Source organism: Perna viridis, chromosome 1 (genome assembly GCF_037379345.1).
Source record: "Perna viridis isolate PV_CMFRI_1.1 ecotype Kerala chromosome 1, ASM3737934v1, whole genome shotgun sequence".
Classification (NCBI taxonomy): Eukaryota; Metazoa; Mollusca; class Bivalvia; order Mytilida; family Mytilidae; genus Perna; species Perna viridis.
Window position 1 is genome coordinate 14,379,576 of NC_142445.1, and position 23,093 is coordinate 14,402,668.

The 23,093-nt window shown below is 33.4% G+C and overlaps 1 protein-coding gene across 3 annotated transcripts in view; it reads right to left on the minus strand.

Moving 5' to 3' along the window:
* The window catches only part of LOC148627378 (uncharacterized), a 47,228-nt gene that overhangs the window by 14,157 nt on the left and 9,978 nt on the right, over positions 1-23,093 (minus strand). For 2 of the 3 annotated variants that reach the window (XM_088571965.1, XM_088571981.1), the window contains exons 2-7: positions 13,702-13,927; positions 12,930-13,067; positions 10,281-10,566; positions 9,941-9,970; positions 6,193-8,693; positions 278-2,093 (exon numbers count right to left, since the gene is read on the minus strand). In XM_088571965.1, coding sequence (XP_088428091.1) covers positions 278-2,093; positions 6,193-8,693; positions 9,941-9,970; positions 10,281-10,566; positions 12,930-13,067; positions 13,702-13,927 — 4,997 coding nt within the window. The remainder of the gene's footprint in view (positions 1-277; positions 2,094-6,192; positions 8,694-9,940; positions 9,971-10,280; positions 10,567-12,929; positions 13,068-13,701; positions 13,928-23,093) is intronic. The other variant, XM_088571974.1, reaches the window with a different exon arrangement.

Genomic DNA, 23,093 nt, shown 5'->3' on the forward strand with positions numbered 1-23,093 from the left:
TATTACACAAAAACAAAAATAATAGATATAAAAAAAAAGCTATTGAAATTTAACAAATACAATTATAGTCAATGGATGCAATCATCTAATCATCTCATTCTTTATCTTTTAGTTTTGCATATTCCGTTATAACACACAAAAAAGAGTGTTCTATCGTTGTAATCAATTGTTCCTTATTAATTATCTATCCCATCTTGATCTTCTTAAAAGTGTTTAAAAAAATTCTGTAGTGAAGAAAGGATCACACAATGCTGCATACAATTATTGAATCACTTACCATCGCCGCTGATATTGAATTCTGCAGACACAGGACGACTTCCTGTACCTATTTCGTGAATGATTTTCCTTGATCGTGCAGTGACGTCGTCAAGCAGAGGCATTGCTGGTGTACTATCACTTGGTGGACTTGCTTCAGTATCTGAATATGCTCCAACGCTTGGGGCATTGTACTCGGCATCTGCCCGTTTAGAATGTATATCAGGTAAAGTTACACTTTCGTGCAATTTTTTGTCTTTCCCATGATGAGGTTGGAGATAAAAATCTACTTTTTGTCTACCCGAACGTCCATCTCTTTTACTGTCTTCAACACTACCCGAATAAATATAAGGACTAGAATGTGCACTTATATCAGGCCCTCGACTGCTTCTCGATCTTTCTTGTTTATGAGCAAGATATTCAGAAGAGCTATAACTAGCTTCATGTTCCCACGAGCCATGACGAGAATCTTTATCATCGTCGGAAAAGTCATCGTCGAGCGGTTTAATAATGCCAGTTGGAATAGGTCTCATTATTGCATACATATTTGTTGACTTTTTAGGAATATCGTCATAACTATGAGCCATAACTTGACCGGATCTTGTAAGTTGAAAAAGTTCATTTTGAAGTTTACTTGTTTCTTCTAATTGACGTTTACGTCTGTCAATTTCATTTTGCAATTCTAACTTCCTTCGGTCCCTTGCTTTTTGTTCGTCGTCGTCCGAAAAGTCTAAAGCAGGTTTATTTTGAACACGATCCGGTATATGAGTTTCTGAATGGCTTTTTGGTTTCATATCAGGCCTTAATACTTTAGTAGCTATGTCTCTTGGTTTACTACTGTCCACTTCCTTTCCCTGATAAAACATTTTGGCATATGCGCTTGCAGGTATCTTTTTCTGTCGCACATCCAGGATGGGTTCTGAACGAGTACTATCTGTATCACTTAAGCCTGACAAGCTACTATCATCCGTGACTATTCTCAACAATGAGGAATCTTTCACTTCTTTTCCTTTCGATTGTATATCACCTTCAATATCTTTGTCTTCTTTGATAGGGGAAAATTTGGAAATCATAGGATCGGAAGACTGACGTTTGTGCCTCGAACGCCGTGGCACCACTTGTGGTGACGTAGGTATTCGCTTCTTTCCATTTTGACTTGAGCCCTGCTTGCTTGATTTCGGGGATAAAGTTCGTTTAGCCTGAAGCTTGGCATAATCACGACTTAGCCTTAATTCACCAATTTGCATTTGTAAAGCACGTATTTCTTCCAATTCCTCGATTCGTTTTCTCCTTCCTTCTGTTACTCGTCTCAGCTCATCCTGTAATCTTTTCTTTAGAGATTTCATAGCTTGCGTAATAGGAGCGCCATAAATATTAATCATTGAGTCAATTATAGCATCCGTTTCATCTTTATCCTTCAAATATTGGTCAATACTCCTATCAATATTTGTAACCTTCTCCTCCGTGGTAGGAAGCGCCGGAATATTTGCTTTTATATCCTCGTTGAACATTTCTTTGATGTTTTTATCACTATACGAAACCTCAGAAGGGAGATAATTTCCGTTCCATTTGTCCATTGTAGGTTTATCAAGATTATTAATATTTTTACGATGTCTTGTAAACATTGCTACTTCCATATCATCTTCATTCATCGACTCATCGCTAGTTGATGACGGCGTGGTGTATCCTCTAGGTTTACGTTTGTGGTCTTGTTTTACATGTTGTTTCTTATGGACACAGTGGTTGTTTTGTCTGCTACTTGTTCTGCTGGGCAGTTCTTCTGCTGAAGGTATGGGTGGTAGTTTTCGTCTTCCTTTTTTGGACTCGGGCGTCGTTATCTGTAACGGTACAATGATTCAATTACTTATAACAATTGAATTATTATTTTCCTGAAACAAAGGATTTGTCACACCTTTCCCCTCAATTCACTAAGGAATAGAGAAAAATTAATACAGTCTACAGGAATTACATGTATTAGTTTATAGCACCCATTTAAACACACGGCCTACTTCACTAATAATCTTCTGCATAGGACATAGTTTAATGAGAAGTTCGGTTGACGTAAATGGTTGTTATCCTTTTAATGTTTTCAAAGTTATGAGATAGTTATGATAGTACTTTTGACGAAAGGTTTGGAATAGCCAAGCCATAGAGCAGGCGGTTTAAAATACTCATACAATTTAAGGTTGATCATACCTTTCATATCGAGCATTCTTTTCTGTCATCTTGTAAAATCATACGAACATATATATTTTCAACAAATCGTGCATAAAATGATGTAGAAATAATACGATTAGAGTATTTTTGGAAAAAAAACTTGTCTGGAAAAATTACAAACATTAATTGTAAAAAAACGTCTTTCAAAAGACATAGTTGACGGGAAAATGCATTCAACGGGGAGATAATTGGTGACTGGGAAAGTGTCTAATATAAATGTAATGGGAACATAAGTTATTTTGTTTACATTACAAGAAAAAAATGCCATTGAGTTCGGGAACCCTAATTTTTTTTAAATATAAAAAATGTCATTCAAGTGTTTTTATATGTATTTATAAGAAATGATATATATCCGCTTTAATAGTTTGCGAAATAGTGTAAATTCCCTACAGAATCCATATAAAATTTCGTAAAAATGCCTTTATTACGGCTTAATTATCTCAAAATCAAGTTCCTAAACCCATGTTTTACATACTAAAATTCTAAAGTATGTTCATTCAAGGTTTTCTTAGAGAAAAACTACGAAATTTATTAGGTACAATCTTTAACTATAAATTACTTTGAGACTATAAAATTTCGATTTTCTTCCAATGATTCTTCTCACCCTAACAAGGACATAAAACAGAAAAGCAGTATATGCAGGATTTTATAGATAATGAATATTTCTAAATAGCATTAACTCTAGTTCATTTATCGTCAGGAAATATAAATATATGCAAAAAGAAAAACTTAATTTTTAAATCTAGATAACTACAGAATTTTACTAATAATAAATAAATATAAAAAAAATCATAAATTGTAGTTACACCATCTTTCTCTTATAAACTTACCTCAGATTCAAGCACTACCGACACATCCATCATAAACTAATATTTTAATATACATATATTAACACAATACAATATCTTAAATAGGTGATAAAATACATGATTTGATGTGAAGATTTGAATAGTCAATACGTCACACACCCAGGCTTTAATCCTTTACAAAGGTGTGATTGATTTTTGAGTGACGTCAAGGAAGCAGTAATTCTTCAAATTCAAATCGGAATTATTTGCCACTGGAATATAAGACAACATTTTAATCATCGATTGATTAGTTTCGATTATTGAACGACCTTTAAAGGGACTGAAACATGCAAACTAAGGATTAAATGTTCGGCTTATTATTCCATGACAATAAATCTCGTCTTATAATCAAGCTTAAAGCATATTTAGAGAATATTCACCAAATCTTTGATCATTTGAGCAATACAATTGTTGCAATAGGATTCTGATGTGAGCATTTTGATGGCTGATGAGTAAGATAGTGACGTTTTCCCTTTATCCAAGCGATATAGAATGCATTTAGGACATTAAATATATTGTCAATACAAGATGATTGATCTGATAAAGATACAAAACAATGTCATAAACATTTGAAACAATTACTAAAACATTTTGCAGTTGGTGGACTAGTTACTCTACAATCTTTATTCCTAAATTATAAGTACAGTGGAATATTAATATTATGTACGAAATTGACAAATAATACATCATTTTACGGTGAAACATGTAGAAACCGAACCCTGAGTAATCAGAAAACCTACCTAATCCGAACCCTGAGTAATCAGAAAACTTGTACTTAATATTTAGAAATGATTGCGTGGATTAATTATAAAAGTTTTGGTACTTAGGTACAAAATGCAATTTTATGTTTTCTTGCGATTTTGAGACAAAAGCCCCCATCAGTATAGTAAAAGGTTTCATATTGCGAGTTTTTATTATTGTGGTTTAAAGTCAGTCGCATTTTTTGCGATCATAATACATTGAATTTGTTTTTTTCTATTTACAGAAGTCCCTCCACATTAATGTACTTTGAACCTTGGTTAAGCCGAACCAGTTATGTAGTGCAAAAAGAGTTAGATTTCGACAAGTTTCACTGTATGTATATACCAACTTCTTACAAAGATAAAACAGATGATGGTAAACAATGGCCATCATATACAAATTAGATTTTTTTTTAAATTTGTTCTCCTCTTTTCAAAAACAAATATCAAACAAGGTAAATAACTAAATAATAATCCAAACTAAGAAATGAAATAAAATGATACCGACCATTAATTAAATCATGTTAGGCAAGTATGTTTATTACTTTGTTTAAAATGGTTACACATTGATTCGAAATTCAATTTCTAAATATATCATCTAGCATTAGAAAGACTCAATGTATATGTATAAGGGTTTGTTATTGTGATCATGTTGGAATATAGGCTAAAAACCACTAATTCCACTTCCCATAGGCTTCTATGCTAATTTCACAATATTCAATGGCTTTTCTGGACTTTACCTTAACTTTAACCTGCAGATGACTATATATCAGCATGATTCTACATATGTCAGCTCACAATCCTCAGAATGGCATGTGGGGTTAGCAGACTTGCAGTGCAGTACTGGTCACCAGAAGTGAAGGGTCTATAAATAGCATGGGAAATCCCAGTGTTTTCACAAGATAGGGGTATATTTAAAAATCATTATGGAGATTAGGCTTCACATCACAAGAAGCAAAATGCACCTATAAAATGTACAGAAATGTTTTTCCTTTCAGAAACTGTTTAAATTTTTAAAATAAGATGAGAACTTTTTTCACAGCACTATGAGGAACAGGGGTAATTTCTGCGTAGGACTATTTTTGCGTACGTTCCAAATGCTCATTGGTTGAATTGGTGGTCTGTAACCTATATGTAGTAAGTATTTTACATTTAACATTTCAATCAGAATTAATCTTTGTAATTGACTCGATACAGGCATAGGCAAATTTGCAGAGGCTTTTTACAAAGAAGCACATGTTTACAAAACTATGTTTAATCAAATTTGGAAAAACAACCTTCTTGTTGATACGTAAATCTGATTTGTTAAGTGCAACAATCAAAAGAGTTTATAACTACGCAAAAAAATGTTTTAAATGCAATTTTTACATTTTGTTCTTCATTGAACCACCTAAAGCAGGAATTTCCCAGTTATACCCGCATCACAACCTCAAAATACGCTTTTAACATTCTGTGGTCTAAGTATACCTATACCTTGTAGTTGTTGATGAGGTGATAAAAGGAATAGCTTGAATTGCTAAGTATTATAGTATAATAACAATTGCATAGGCAAACTGCTTAAACAATCAGACAATAAACAATTGGAAAGAATGGCATTTAAGTTCGAGCCAAATTCCAGCATATTTTTAATACTGATTTATTGTATAAACTTCACCGTAATGGTGTCGTTTTTACATTCATTGACGTCTTAAGTGTAAATCGACAGTTCATTCCTTGACATTTTCGTACAATAACACGAATTTTCTTTCATTACCCACTCTTCTAATTAAGAAAACGATAACTAACGTATTCGTATAGCATTAGTTTGTCTGTGAGTATTTTTCTACGAACACGACTCTTGTAGGTTTGCCCATTTCCTACTTAATTGTCTATTTTGAAACAATGCATCACTATTTAGCAATCTTAACCCGCCCTATCAAGAAGATATTTCCAACTTTACTAGAAGAGATTAATGTGAAAAGAGAACGACCAACTCGTATTCGGTCACATTATTACTTTGGATTTAAGCAAGAAAAAAACTCCTAAGAAATAAAAGTTTATTTTTTTACGGTATCACTACTTCCGGTAGTTATTTTTTAATTACTGATGTGTGAACATAACATATGCAAAAATATATAGCACCATATACAAACCTGTTCATAACTTTTAGTTTTATCTTTTGTTTTTGTGTGAGTTAATTCTTTGTGAACATCTCTCGTTGATGTCGGTGTTGCTTTATTGAAATAATAATTGTCATCACTGAAATCGGTTCCAGGTGAAGATGGAGAATGAGGTTTTGGTGGCGATGAATCTGAGTCCGGTGGAGTTACAGGTGAAGGATACATATATAGATCCCGATCGGGTGATGAAGATGGCGATACAGATGTGCTATCTGAATAATCACGTTTTAAAGATGACCTAGATTCAGGACTGGGGGGAGAGTCAAGCACTCGGTATTGTGGCGATACGTTGCATTCTTCAGCCTCAATATGTTGGATTAATAATGGATTTGGTTTTGCTCTTAGATCTTTAGCTTTCCTACGTCTTTCATCCGATTCCTGTCTTTGTAAGTGGTCGTCTATCCTTTGATCACTTGTGAGCTTACTTATATCGTATGGTGGAATCGGATGGGCTACTTTCTTATTATTCAAGTCTGATTTATGGTCAAAATGTGATGAAGATTTTTTGGGTTCAATTACATCATCAACGGCTGAAATGTTCGGATTAAATTTATTGGATTCCAAAGAATTCGATCGTTTTTCGATATTTCCTTTTGAGGATTCAACTAAACTGATAACTGTAGAGCCTTTCCTATTTGGTTTTGATGTCTCGTCCAGCGATGATGACTTCAAAACTCTCGCGTGAGAATCCAAAACCGGTTTTACTGTTGTCAATGGTTTTGAATCGAAATAGTTTGATCTACTATCTGTAGTTCGTTTACTTTTAATAACTTCCGGGGGTAACGGTGGTAGTGGCTTTTTCTTTCGCGTTTCTGACATCATTTCTGCAGTAGGTTCAGGTAACTTCCGTCTTTGTTTTGGTGTTGGCGACGGGTTCGGCTTAATGCCCACATTAGGTACTAAATTTTGATTTGGCTGAATATTAACTGTTCGGTATGTATCATTGTTTTCGTCAAGTTTTGAATCAATCAAAGTACATGGAAGTGGCGCTGTCGATGTAACTGTCGACATTTGTGTCTCCCCTGTTTCAGTTCGAGAAGAGCATGTAAACGGCACATTTGGGGATATGTCCTTCGCTCTGTCATTTTCTTCTCCGTTAGAAAATCTTTCATTAGAATTACGCTCTGTTCCATCGCTGTTTAAAGTACTATTATTTTGATGCAATAATTTACAGATATCTTCCACACGATCATACCTTTTAAGTCCGTAATATGCTGACGATTCGTCATCCTCATTTATAGGTTTGAAATACTTTCTATCGACTGTTTCGCCATCGTCTTCCTCTTGCGATTCTCTACGTCGCCTTTCTTCCTCTTGTTTTTCTAACATATCGAATTGTTCTGCTTCTTCGATTGATGGTGAAACATCCAATATTGGAGAAAGGTCAATAACAGGGGACCAGTCCGTTGAAGGAGGGCGGGCTTTCTGTCGTCTACTACCTTGGTAGTCGATTGGTTTTGAAGCAGGGTCTGCCAATTCAACATGTTCTTCCTGAATAGACGCGTTGTCATATAAACCGGGAGAAACCGGAGAATTGCTTCCATTGCTATCTTGTGAATCGGGAGAACACCGGTAGTTATCGTACGAATCAAGATTTGTTGGGGATATCGTCATTTGTGTCAAATTAGCTGTATCGTTCGCAATAGAGGCAGCGAAAGATGCAAGATTCATGACAGCTGTAGACGGTGGTATGCCAAGTTTTTGATGACTGGGAAATAATAATTCATTCCGACCAGCGTAAATAAATTCGTCATCACTACTATCAGTAATAATCTGGTCTTCAGGAGAATTTGATCCACTATCCGCGGAATATCCAGATCCTAAATACTCTGTTTGCTTTAATTGAGCCAATGTCTTATTTTGATGGTCTATGCTTGTTAATTGTCTAGATGAAGCTTGAACATCCGAGAAGTTAAATTGATTTTCTTTAGGCGACGAGGAAGGCGAAGTCACATTTTTCTTTTTACCGGGATATGAATCTCTCCTACGTGGAGAAAATGGAGGACTATCGAGTCCCTCTCTCCAGCTAGGACTTCTTGGAGCATGTGGGCTACATTTACTTTCAGCTTGAGCATTATGTTTATCAGAATGATTCCAACCTTCCTCTGAAGATTCTCCTTTGAAATCTTTCATTTCTTCTGCAAAGGCACTTGCAGCTAATGCAACACGCGCCTCATTTAGCGACGAAAATGGTGCTAATCTATTTTCAGTGTCCGTACTTATCGCACTGTCAGAGGTGTCATCATCAGATGACGTTGCACTCTGCGATTGGTTAAGATTAAGATAAAGAGGCCGATGTTTTCGATAGAGTCGACTGTCGTCACTACTTCCAATACTCATCATAGAATAATCATCACTGACATCATCCGTATCAACGCCATCACCATGGTAATATTGCATAGAAACATCCTCCATATCTACATCAGACGTTATGTCCGACAACTCGGAATCACTCTGTGTTTTTTGTTTTAATCCTGCAAAAATAAATAAGTTTGTAAATTAAGTGCTCCTCAAATCTAAAATTATAATTTTTTTTGTGTAATGTTTTGGCAAATTGGCGAATTTTCACAATGTATAAAAATCACATTTCACGACAAGATGTAACTTTTTCTTTTGGCCTTCGGAGTTTTCGTTTCAAAACGTCAAAAATATTTTGCGTAGACTTAGTTTAGATTAACAATTAATTTTACAAGTACAAAATAAGAGCATATTCAACTAGTTATCACGAACTAATGAAATATGATCTCTCATGTCGAAATGCTCGTAGATTTGATTTATCCACGGACAATTTCTTCATCTATTTACTTTCAATTTTATTACATCTTGCATTCTTACATTTTCCGATACAATAAAGTTTTTTTTCAAGCATTGTTTCACATAGACTAAACATAAATTTATAAAATAAATGGTGTGCATATTTGTTCCTTCCTCAAGTGTTACATATATGCATGAGGCATACATATATCATCATTGTACTATCAGATATAAGTACTTCAAGAAACAACGACAAAAGCAAACTAACAAAAAATAATTTTGATGGGGAAACAAAATAGTAAACAAAATATATAATTCGTTTAATCTACAAATATGTATTTTCAACAAGGAACAATAAACAAAACAAATTCATAGACGTTGATTCGTTAAATAACTTAATTATTTTTTCATATACCGCACAAGAATAAAAGATTCCTCCGATAAAGGGGTTCAAAAATACTTACAAAGTATTATATCGTTTCGTATGGTCTTTATGGGGTTATGTCAAAATTTGGAGGAAGACCGCATACTGAAATAAATCTAGGTCAAATCACTGGTCTTCATTAAGAGCACACGGAATTGTTCAAACTAAAATTCAGACCAGATATTACGGCAGAGCAAAATCTGGATGAAAAATCATCTTGCAACTTCAACATTGTAATCATACTTTTACTATTATGGGAATGTACTTTATTACAAACAACTTTTTAAGTCATTTCAAATTACCTTAAAACGAATCAATGTTAGGTAATTTTGGTGCGTCCCATTGTCGCCAAATCATGGATTATAGATACTAATAAGTGATATGAAATATTTTATAAAAAGAATAAAATATACTAGAGACTACTAAAATACGGGTGAGCTAAACTAAACGTGATCGTAAATTTAAAAATTAACTGATAAAATGAAATAAAAACTGGATTTTGATGACATTACTGGCACACTACTGACAAAAAAAAATATTCACCACAGGAGCCAGCCATTGTTCGTAAGACACCTGAAAGTGACATTTATTTGAATAGAAGGACAAACGGTGCTTAGACAAATTAGTAATGCTCGGAAAGGTTTGTTATGAATGTAAGACAAATTTATAAGAAGGTGTATACATCAGCTAAAAGCTTTTTTTTTTAATTGTAGGTACCAATTATTTGTCAAAATGATGATTAATTTGAGTATGAAAAAGACGAAATCATTGACAAGAAATGTACAGATGACGCCGAGTTTTACAACTTTTTTTTTCTTTTTTATCTCTTCAAGTATATTTTAATATATATGGATTAAATTTAAAATGCGAATAAATCGGTTACCTTTAATTCTGGAAGTTCCCGAAGAGGTAGACTGAACGTCACAAGAATCTGGACTGTCTAAGGATGGACCATTCGATTTTGAATTTTTTGGCAAAACTATTTCTTGGCTTCCTTGATGACTTTTCCCGGTCTCCTGGATTGCACCGAGTTGCTTTCCCTGTGCTAGATGACTCGCGATGGGGTCCGGAAGCGAAATTTGTCGTTTTAGCTTTCTCAAGCTTTTGCTATGTTCTTCTTCAGCAACGGGGTCTGCAGATGTTGACCGCTCTAAAGGAGGCCTTGAATCCTACAAGTAAAGTGTGAACATGCGAATCAGAATCATGTGAATATATTTGAAACTAACACTGTAACATCAATTGCAAATCTTTTTTAAATAATGACGTTAGTCGATGGATATGACTGAATCATCTTATACATGACGCAATTTTTGTGACATGTAAATGAAACGCCATTCCCAACTCCGTTATAGATGACAACTCGTTTTAGAGGAGACAAGAATGTTCGTTAAACATGAAACATGCCTTCTGTGATCAACGTATTTCTAATGACATCTGTCAAACACATATCGAGTAATATGGGGTAAGGTAAAAATTAAAAGTAGACGCGGTCGTAGAAAATATAGTTAAGATTGTAATATTTGTAAAAAAAAAATATCTGAAACGCTTATTTTTGTAAACTTTTATATTTGCTCGGTTTTTATTGTGGTTAAGAGTAAGTATTTGTCAGAATCAGGCAAAATGGGAAAGTCAGAAACATGCATGTCAACACCCCACCGACCTGACGATAAAATATCACTCAAGGATACTTTCTCTATTATTTGATCGCTGCGTCATTGGATTTGCTCAGATTTTTTTAATAGAATCTTAGAAAAATGAGGTTTCTGGCAGTTATCTGCCCTTGAAATATTCATTTTCAGTACATTTCAGTGAAATTGTAACTCAATGGTCCAGCATGATATGGAAAATCGTCTGTTTTTCCTTCAGTTTGGTGGTTTAATAGTCAAATTACATTATCAAAATGATATTTTTTTCACACCATGCTTCACCTACTGCCTGATTCTTACAGGGACTGACACTTAAAACATACGTTGCTTATTACCAGTTGATACTTATCAAATGTCAACTGCCATAAATGTATTCTTAAGCATTTTAAAACTTTCCTTTCCTTGATCATTATGAATTGGCAAGACCAATTAAAATGTTTTTCATCAGACATATGTATAAAATAAGAAATGATTTCGCATAGAACAGTTTTGATTCACCAAAGTTTTAAACAGGTTTAGATTAAAAAAAAACACTGTTTTCATATGGAGGAATCTTAGCTTTAAATGTACATTAGTTTTTTAGATACATTCATACACTTTTGTTGACGGTGGTATACAAATGAAATCCAACTTTTATTGTTTTGTTAAGTGTTTTCTACACTGAGTCGTAGGCTAGTTAAATATTCGATGTAATTCAAGAAAAGGGATAACATTATCATCAATGAATATTTATTGCTTAATTCCAGCAGCAACATAAAACATGGTACTCCTCATCCTCGGATGTCAAAGTCTTTAAAACACAACTTGATTACAATTGTGTTGTATTATCAATAAAGCCAGTATTGCCATGGGACAATTCGCTATTTCCTTATCAGGTTATTCAAATATTTATTTTCTCAAAAAATCGATCATGATAACACAGTCATGATGAAATTGCTTTTCTGTTGCCTAATACAATGTGCAATACAATTTGTTGCATACAATTTGAATCATGTAAATTAAATCTATGATTATATTTTAACAGAGCTTTTACAAAACGTTAAAAGAAGGCAAAGACGGTGATTGTGTTTACAAATAAATATTTCTTTATGCGTAAAAAATATTGTTTACTTTCATTTACTTTTCAACCATTTGATTTGTGGAATGAAATACTCTGCCCTGGATATTACACACTTGCACGCCTATAGAAATTAAATGGTCATTCCTTTGTGACCATATACGAGTGATGAAATAAGAAATTGTTTCATTGAACTTTAGTGGAAAAGAAATAGAAGAGTTTGCTCGATGTTTGGCGTATTTAGAGGGTAAACAGGGTAATTTCTTATTTCAAGGACTGCATAACACACGCAAATTAATTCAAACATGTTAATACATGATGATTTGGCACATGTAATCTTTTCTCAACCACCACATTGTCGTCACAGGGACTGGTTACAGAGGCTTACGTACTATTACAACTAAATATATTATATCTAAATGTCTTATTCATATCACAATATACATTCTCTTTGTGTTTGTGTTTAAAAAAAAAGTCGCACGAGTTATTTACGCTGTTGTATATGTATATAATAATAAACATGTTATCCCTATTTCCCTAAGTTGCTTAGCCAAACGCATAAAACTGAAACGAACAAATCCGGCTGATATGCTCTGTTTGGCCAAACTTATCATTCATGCTTTGATTAACATTATCAATTTTGTTTGTTGTTTTTGTACGTTGTCCTTACTTTGTGCCTGGCTTTTTAAAAGTTTATGAATTATGAAGTGGTCCTAGATTTATCTTATACTACAAAGTTGATATGTTACAAATGCACCTATAACAAACAAGAAATAATCTTTTGAGACAACAATTTGTTCGATCGTTATGTTCCTGCTTAAAAGCCCACCTTAAACATTTCTACTCTGGATTCAATTTGTCTTTCTAAAGGGACGGTATCAGATACTTCAATGCCAGGATGCCAAAGTCCTGTACTAAGCACCAATAATCTTCTTTTCTGACATACCGTACAGACCCACTCCTGCAACTAATAATAATCAAGCCAATGAATTATTGATCTAATCCGGATATTTTTCTAAGAGTATGCTTATCGATACGAGACTTCCATTTCGACGGTGGTTATGACAGAAAGTATTCTGTTCTGTAAAAGTGCATGCATTTAGGAAGCAATACTATTCTAAAACTTGCATGGTTCATTGATTCTTTTTTCATAAATGTTTTTGTTTTCCTATGAGCAAAGTAGACTCTCTGATTTGTAATAACCTACACGTTACCTTAGTGTAAGAACTTCTAATTGTGTCGTATTGACTCTGTCATTCTGTTCAATCGATATGGCTTGCTTTTATCCGATCATCAATTAAGAGTATTGTATTTTTGTTTTTGCTCTGCGACAATAGTAAGCATAGCTGGACGATTTTTTCTCCTGTGTTTCCACTTATTTCAAAATACATCATGTCATATACCACACACATATTTTGTAATAAAACGTCTTCTACGGGTTGTAAATTATAAAGAAGTTTTGAAATATTTCTATACATATAGCTAAAAACTAAAGAATATCTAAATAAGAAATTCAACTTTTAACTTGTAGTCTATACCAAAAACATGTAGCAGGAAACAACAGAAATTACTCTAAGAACTAAAATTAACATATGTCATACCTTTGATTTGGTATTTAAGGATCCTTCAAATTTCCCACATTCTGAGCAAGTCATATTTTGGCAATCAACACAAACATGTTGCCATTTACGAGGATTTTTCTCGTCCAGTTTAAGTTCGTTTTGTAAACACACAGGGCATAACATCACGTTAAGCATTTCCGGTTCAGCGGCAATTGTGAGCTCTTCAACTGTCATGGCAGTACTTAGATAATCCTCTTCTAAATGTCTGGAATAGAAAATTGTAAATTGTATCAATTCTGCATCCTATTGCATAAGGGTTAAATCGATAAGGAAACTAATGAATAATTTACCAAATTGCACAAAACTTATGTATATTGAATTTAGTGGTGTTATGTTTGTTACTTTTGGTCTGCGGCATGAAATGGCAAATTATTAGCTCAAGGTAGCGCTGTGTATGTGCATCAATTGTCGTTCTGATTTAAACACACCTTTATAAAAAATGATAAACCCGATATTTGACCAAAATTCGTTATCCCAAAACCCTAGGCGTGGATATTTTTTTTTATTATTTTAACCAAAACAGTGTACCTCCGAAAAATTATGTTATATTTTGGAGTCATTACATCATGGTTCTTTTGAACAAGACCTTGTATCATACGACGCTCAGAATATGTATAATATATAGAAGACCGGTGTTCATAATTTTTAAGAATAAATCGCACTGTGACTTGACACTACTTTAACGTTTAAAATAAGGAAATTTACCCCGAATACTGATTTAGTTACTTATCAAAAAGTTTTTTTCAGCTGCGTTTGAAAATTTAATCTAATATGAATGCTATCATAATTTATATGGCAAAAAAATACTTGAAAATGTTAAGTACCTTTCAGTTTTTAGTCTAACTTCCTAGCAAATAATATTGTCATACATTAAAACAAGTAATAATTTTAAAGACTTGAAGTTCAGTTCCTAAAGTTTATCCCAGTTCCTATCAAAGTTTTCAACGACAGGAAATCATGAAGGGTAATAGCCAATAGTCAAAAGAAATAGTCAAAAAGGAAAGTCCATATTATAAGTGGCAATTTTAAGGTGAATACCGGAAATTTTGAAACCACCGCCACTTAGAGAGGTTAAACTTTTGAAGAACCTTTAAAGGAGTCGTTTTGTATTGGAATATATGCTTTAAAGTTTGTGTCCGTGAAAGTCAAACAGAATTGCTTTTATAAAAGCCTCTTTGTTATTCAAATATAAAAATGGACGAACAACCATTGATCACAAGATATCAATTCACCCATTCTTTACAAGTAGAGATAAATATGCAAGTGTAGATAAATAGGCAAATCTTTCTTTGAACGTGAAGAAGAAATGACATTCAGCAGCAAGCTCAATCGGTCGCTGTTACAAAATATGACAGCAAATATGACCATTTAAAACACATCCACCAGTTTACAGACAATGGCAAACAAACGACTAAGATAATCATAAGGAAACGAATTCAAATCACAACAACAAAAATCAATAAAATGCAAAGTATGGTAAATTCATATCAGCAAATCGGAGAACTGTAGTATGGTGCTAGGATAGGCTTCGCCCATTTTTTTCCTGAAAACACTGGCGGAATAAAAAAACACAAGGACTTAAAGATTCAAACTTTAGTTAAAGTGCATAATCTGAGACTTTGGTTATACAATAAACATATCTTACGAAATTATATTGTGTCGTTTCATTTTGGACTGTTTTACATTTTAAAAGTTTGTAACCTAAACATAATCTATGATTCTTAACAATACAATAACCATTTTCCAACACTTAAGTTGACTAGATCAATCAAAATATTTTATAGCACTTTTGCCACAGATAAGTTTCTAAATAAAATTCTGATTTGTTTGTGTTTTTGGCTGTCTTACTGACTCTACCACTTCCCGGGAATAGGTTCTATGTTTTTAAACAGTTGTTATAAAAAGTGAATTTGCCTATATGTGATAGATTTTGCCAAATAAATGATCCAATAACAACTGAAGGAAAAGTACATTACCCAATTGAGTATCCCTTGTCGACGAGACAATCAATAGAGACATTGTTTGTAAACGGTAACTGACGTTCTCGTAAGAATGTCGTAATTTATATAATTATACGTAATCGATTCTTTGTACTTTCGTTTGGGAAAGAGTTCGTAACCGTTGATTTTAAAATAACCATAATTTATCCAGATTTTGTGTTTTCGTGAGTGCATAAAGTAAATAAAAATGAAAGAAATAAGGTCTAGAAAATTCAATCCATTCCATTAAGCTGCTCAAATCGACATCAATCAAAAGTATACACTATTACACTCAATCATATAAAAACCATGCGCTACAACTCATTTTGGTGCGGTCATGGAATACTTTTTTTTTTAAATTACTTTTTTTCTTGTTACAATATCATGTCTTTATGTACAGTTAAACTTTAAATGTTTCATGATTAATATACATGCCCATGCCGTCAATTCATGTTTTTGTCGGTTGGCTTGTGTCCCTATAATCTTTTGTGTTTAGATGTAGTAAGGCCTACTTTCCTGACATTAACTGTAGTAGTGTTCAGTATAGAATTTTGGATACTAATTATTCGGGTCTACTGGTCCCCTTGTTTTAAAATGACCTATGGAGTTAAACTATACACCGATAAACGCCAAAGTATGGGTGATATTGATAGAACATGATATTGATAAGACACGTATCGTGGTACCAGGATGTTGGTAGAGAATAATAAACTATATATATATAAAGCGTAATTGATTTTATGACACATTTCAATAATGAAACTAACCCCACCAGGAAGAAAAATGTAAGCTCAAGGCCACTCATGGGTCTTCCATGATCGACGAGAAAACCCTCACATCACAGGGCAGGCTACAGCTGGCCCCAGAAATCATTATTCACTAGTGCAGCCAAAGAGTTCCCCCTATATACAATGTACTCAGTACTCAAGTAACATAAAATTAAACTAAAGGTGAAAAAGAAACAAGACATACAAAGGCCAGAAATTTGTGTCTTGGGACAGGCGCAACAAAAAGTGCGGTAGGTTTAAAGTACAAGGTGTGATAACAATCATCTCCTTTAAAATCTGGCCACTGTGAAAAATATATAACAAAATTAAACACACCTAAAATCAGTTCAGAAAGGTCTGAGTTCCATGTTAAAACAGAAATTAAAAAAAATTACTAACATTATAAATAAATAAATAAATAAATAAATAAATAAATAAATAAAGTACTACTAGCAGTCAATTGACATGCTAACTCCAGACCAGTTTAAACCTAACGAAACGTTATATTTTTGAACCTCACGAGTAGGATTTGTTTTTAATCTATAAATATAGATAAAAGAATAGTAGAAGTCATGGAAAAAAAACTAATGATGAATACCAAAGAAACTCAAACATAAGCAAATTATCCTTTTCCATTAAACCACATTGCATATTCTTTCTTTTGATTCTTTATGATCAAGCTATCTATTGAATTATAGTCTTGTCAATTTAGAACTATTCCAAACAAATGCCTCAGAAAGGAAAAGATTTGAATATCAAGCAGTTGCTTTATTTCAGTGAGGGGACATGTCGTATCTAGTTAGTATGTTAAAAAAACACAACTTCGATCAATGCGTATGTTACCGCGTGTAAGACGTTGTATGATATTTAGCGTGCTTCAGAATTTATGGGTTTTGGTTTTATGCTCCAACAGACATTTTTCCTTTAAAGCTGAAATTGATTAAAAACTTCAAACGACAAATAGAAACAAATCAGTGAAAAAAGTTTTAAATTCTTTATGATAGTCCCATTTTTTTTTTTTTTTTTTTTTTGGTTACAGATCTACTACAAGAATCAATCCTTCTAGTGGATTTCTACATAGTTTTGACAACAACAAAAGAAGAAATCAAAATACCATTCATACTGTCAATGCGTTTTTTTTTCCTAAGCTTAGTTTGATATTTAATTAGAACCTGCACGAAGCCCATTCCTAACAGTTACAAACATCAAAGTCATTCAGCTTTAATTTTGATGGAATCTCCAAATTGTGATTAGTGTTCTGTGCATCGTTCAGTTGTTCCTAGTTATTAACAGTGTTTGATGGTATCTTAGATTTTACCAGTGTCTGTTAATTGATTGTTAAATTTCAAACAACAATACATTTACTATTTTTCAGAGGCAAGTAAAATTACAAAAACCCATAGTTACATCGATTTCCCAAACTAAAATGTAAAACGATAATATCAAAGCAAGCAAAAGCAGAAACACATGTACAATAGAAATTGCACGTTCCCTAGTGAGTCTGACTGGAAATCACAGAACAATGAAACTAAACACAACCGAAACTTTGAAGCATGTACCTAGTTCACCAGTCACAGTTCTCATGTCATGAACGAGGGTCAAGGAAGCATTGCGATTCAATAGAACTTAACCACATGTTAGGTATAAACACACAAACACTTAAACTACTTGGTTAAGTTTCTTTTAAGCTTCATTATTCTATTTCAAATGGTAACAAATGGTCCGCTGAATAATGCACTAGTTAAGATACGTAGGGATGATTGGAATGATATAAGAGATAAATGAGATGTTCAAAAAATTGTTTTTTTTAAGTTTTGAAACTTCTACATTCCTATTATGTCGACTTCTTAGAGATATATTTCTTTCAAAAAAGACAGTAGCTGTTTTTTTTTAAATTTCATAGTGGATTTGTCCTTGTACGGGATAAAGCATGAATTCTTAGGAATATGGGGATAGGAAGTTGATATTGTATAAAGTATTTATTTGTTTCATAAATATAATAAAAACATTATTTTTCCCTTTTAAAATTATTGAGGAAAATGGGAATTTAGCTATGGGAGAAGTATCGGTGATCGGTGTAAGTTTAAAGCTGTATATCCAATCGGGAAAAAAATCCAGGTTTTGGATTGGTCAGTGGCAGAACACCTGATGAAAGGGAGAATTAAATACATATTGAACTTAAGTTCATTTTTTCAAATATATCCGCCAAAATAGTCAATTATAATGCCATTATCAAAAAACCCACATCTTAAACAAAATTGAATGACTGATTGATTGAATAAAGATTAACGTCCAATGGCAGATATTTCAGGGCCAGAACGATTGAGCAATAGAACAAACCATGTTTCTACGAGTGCGACACACCGAGTCGGATTTTGTGCTAGCTGACAGCAGAGAAAGCTCGCAGGTAGGCATTCCCCATTCGGACACATTATTTCTACTCTGAGCCACAGTCGAAACTCTACATCCTTAAATACCGCGTGCTTGGCAGAGAAGCAGCGACTATGAATTTTACAGTCTGGTGTAAATTGGTCATGAATCGAGCCGACGACCTCTGACACTCAAGGCGAGCACGGCACCCTAAGACCACCATGGCAAAAAAAACTGGAAGCCATGATTGTAATAATGGATAATAGAAGGAGCATCAGGGTATATTATCCCTTACTGCATACATTACATTTGCAAGTTTGCAAAAATATAGTATTCCTCTGAACATCCAAAAGAGTTTCATTTACACTTTATAAATTAAAATGAGTCCTTAATAAATCCTCATCGTTTGTCTTTCGAAGAATTTTCAGAGAATGTTGTCAATAGGATTCTCAGACGAGAAGTGCCGAAATCAATAATAAACATAAAATAATTCAACGACCACCGTTTATTACTCAATGTATTTATCGTGTCTAGGGAATTTTATGCAAAATGATGTTTATATTATTGCAAGTTTTTCATCATATTTCTGATGCTGTATCTTTGATTGGCTGTGAAATATATCAGCAAAAGTATCAAATTGGGATCTACCTATTACAATCACATATACATATTAGGTATAAAAAGTGGTTAAGCAAATTTCAGCTGTGTTTCTGCATATATGACGATAAAAGTTGGTCGCTATGCAAACAAGAAATTTGGAGAGATCAATTTGAATTGGAATATTAGTAACATGTTTTAATGAATTGAACACTCTTTTCGTAGCGAATAGAGACCTTTACTATTTTAATTATTTGACCGATAATGACTGCTTAAGGTACCAAGGTAGATGTTTAAATTGTTTACTCGTTAGTCTTGTCTGTGTGTCTGACTCTTGCTACTAAGTCTGTTCATTTTATTTCCAATAGACTTTCATAATTCATTTTTTAATGTCACGTGTATTCTTTTATCTTTTATATGTTTTAACGAACTCGTGTATGTGTATATGGATGTGATACAAGTAATGAAACTTTAATAAAGAAGTGAATATTTTCGAACTGCATCCTTGTTCACACCACTATAGAAAATATGTATTTATTAATTGTTCCTAAGTTTATCAACAGTTTATCAACATTTTAATCAACAAGATAAATCAATGCTCTCTATGAAATTTCGTATTACCATCCTACGAACAGTCCCGTTCTAAGAAAAACTATCGTAGGGAAAGAGAGGAGTACTGGATACGCAGACTAGGTACTGCAATACCTTACAGATGCAATGACAACATCAAAAGTATAGGAAACCTTTCAAGCCGATATAACAATAGCATAAATGTGATGAATTTATTTGACAAAAATCCAAGATGGGAAATGAGTTATATCATCGCCACTAAGTTACATGATGGTCTCCTTCCTTTCATACAAAAAATCTCTTGGACTTCATCACATTGGAACCAAACTCTATACTATTCCTCTCGCTCTACTACACTCCCTTTACAAAACAAGTCTTGACACTCCAGTTTCTGAACCTACCTCACCATTATACAGACTTGTTGCCATCATTTTGGATGTTGGTTTCCACAGACTCTATAAACCAGTTTGTGTAAAAAGTCCACTACCGTTTGTCAGCAAAGGTATAGATGGCTAACATCCTCCATCACAAACACGTTACCATCAAAATTTCCCCATATTTCAAAGACAAATCCATACCAATTATTTCATATTCCTACAATACACCCATTGAATACAAAATTTTCAATTATAAAAGGCTATTGCAGAACCTCGAGATTGCGGACTTCACGGCTAAACCACCTGACTGTTCTTGCAAAATCTATCCATTCAAATATGCTCCTTCCGGTAACGTCATACGGGAGATTTAACCATCATCGAAAACGAATCTCTGCTTAATATCCTTTCTAAAGGACCCAAGTACGGTGAACCACGCTTCAAAAATTGGAATTATAAGTTTAAAGTTCTTATAGATGCCGTGGAGGACTACGCAAGAAAATGGATAAAACGAGAACATAAATACATTGATTCTTTGCCAGAGTAGTTAAGGCCGTGAGGCCTTTAATTTTGAAACGAATGAAAGTTTTAAGTAGGTCAATAAGTGCCAATACTATATCAGTTTTCAAAGACCCAGATGTAGCAAAAATATTGTCTACTATACATGACAAATATGTTGTCGTACCAGCAGACAAAGCCCAAAACAACATTGTATTCTATGTCTTTTTTTCGGAATATAGAACAGAAATAAGAGTAATCAAGGGAACCAAGGTTCTAGCGGAAATCAAAAGAAAGCAATGCAGGTGCAAAGACCAAACATGGAAAACAGACATACACAACAAAGAACATAAAGTAACTAAAATCACAAATACATACAAAGTAACAAAAGTAAGTTTGCAACTCGGACTCCACTAAAAACTGGGAGCATGGACCAGGTGCACCGGTAGGGTAAGTGTCCTTTGCTTTTCTAGAAACGCCCACCGAGTAAAAAGAATAATCAAAACAATCCTCCTGGAGATATCTGTGAGGTAGGGTGAGTGAAAACATACAAACAATAACGATCTATTTTCATGATTAAATTCGTTCGATATCAGCGTCTTTATGAGGTTTTTAATTTTAATGGAACCTTGCATAGACTTTTATAGAAAAAAAATATATTATAACAATTTACAATACATTTGTTATTTTGTCCAGCATTTCTAAATCGATTGAATACAAGTCTCACATATTGAGCGATTTTGCGTTTCTGAATAAAGCACAGACACAATTCTTGAAAATGTCCCATGTTGGAGTTTAATCGATAGAAACAGAATTCGTAATTGGAAAGCTGTGTCCGCTCAAGGCTTAAGTAATATACGTTCACTATTGATTCCGTGCAGCTCTGATTAGGAACATAAAATATCTGAGAGACAAAACTCTTCGACATGATAAAGGGTTATAAATAATTCCATGTAGAATAAATTTAACACAATTAGTCTATGTTCCGACACATGGCGAAGCAGTAATGTTCTTTTGTGAGATTGGTGCCTTAGAAATGGGTAGTTGAAAAATTATCAATGTCACCATACAATAAATATTAGAAAAAAAGGTTGTTTTTTTTATTAATATTACCACTTGAACTGGTGAAACAACATAAAATAACAAAAAGTAAAGTTCAGGATGAAACTCCATTGAAAATATGATCAAAATACAACAAGGTTCAATGTACACCATTTTTGTCAGCCAAAGAAATTTGAGTTAAATAAATTCGATATTGCTTTAAGTTTAGATTCCCATTCGTAAACCACTGACAGACCCGTACAACACATTCCTGATAGAACATGCCTGTTATATATTTCTAACCAAGGAGACTAAGTTCAATTTGCTCAAATGAGAGATAAAAATATTGCGATTAAGATCATTTATTCAACAAATCTCGTGCAATGAAATGTGAGGTCAAACAACTAAATATAGATGAAAATGGTAGAGAAAACTGAATAATATTTACATTAGAAGAGTAATCAAGGGAACCAAGGTTATAGAGATAATCAAAAGACTTTAATCCAGGGACAAAGAACAAAAATGGAAAACAGATATACACAACAAAGAACATAAAGTAACTAAAATCATACATACAAAGTAACAAAAGTAAATGAGCAACTCGGACTCCCACTAAAAACTGGGAGCATGGATCAGGTGCACCGGTAGGGTAAGCGTCCTCTGCTTTTCTAGAAACACCCGCCGATTTGCTCATTGGAAATGTGAATTACATATTACTGTTATTGATAGTTAAACTAAGTAGACACAATGTAAAAGATCACAAATTATAGTATTCATTGAGACTGATCAGAAATAACACAAAAAGACAAACTTGCACAATAATAGCACTGAACTATCTTGGAAACAAACTCATGCACATTATAACGTGTAACACGATGTATATTGAAATATTAGGACTTTCATTTCTTATGGAGTAATTACAAGTTAAACGCGGTCACCGACAATGCCGAAAGTACAATGTAAGTTAACCTTCACGTATTAACCATTTCAAATACATGTATATGAGAGTGGTATATTAAATTTATCTATGAATAAGTTATCTAAAATAAAAAAATGAAACAAAATAAACAAAGACACAAAAGTTCTACATATATTTTATGTACTTATAGGTTATTTTCAGAGGACGCTTACCCTACCGGTGCACCTGGTCCATACTCCCAGTTTTTAGTGGAGTC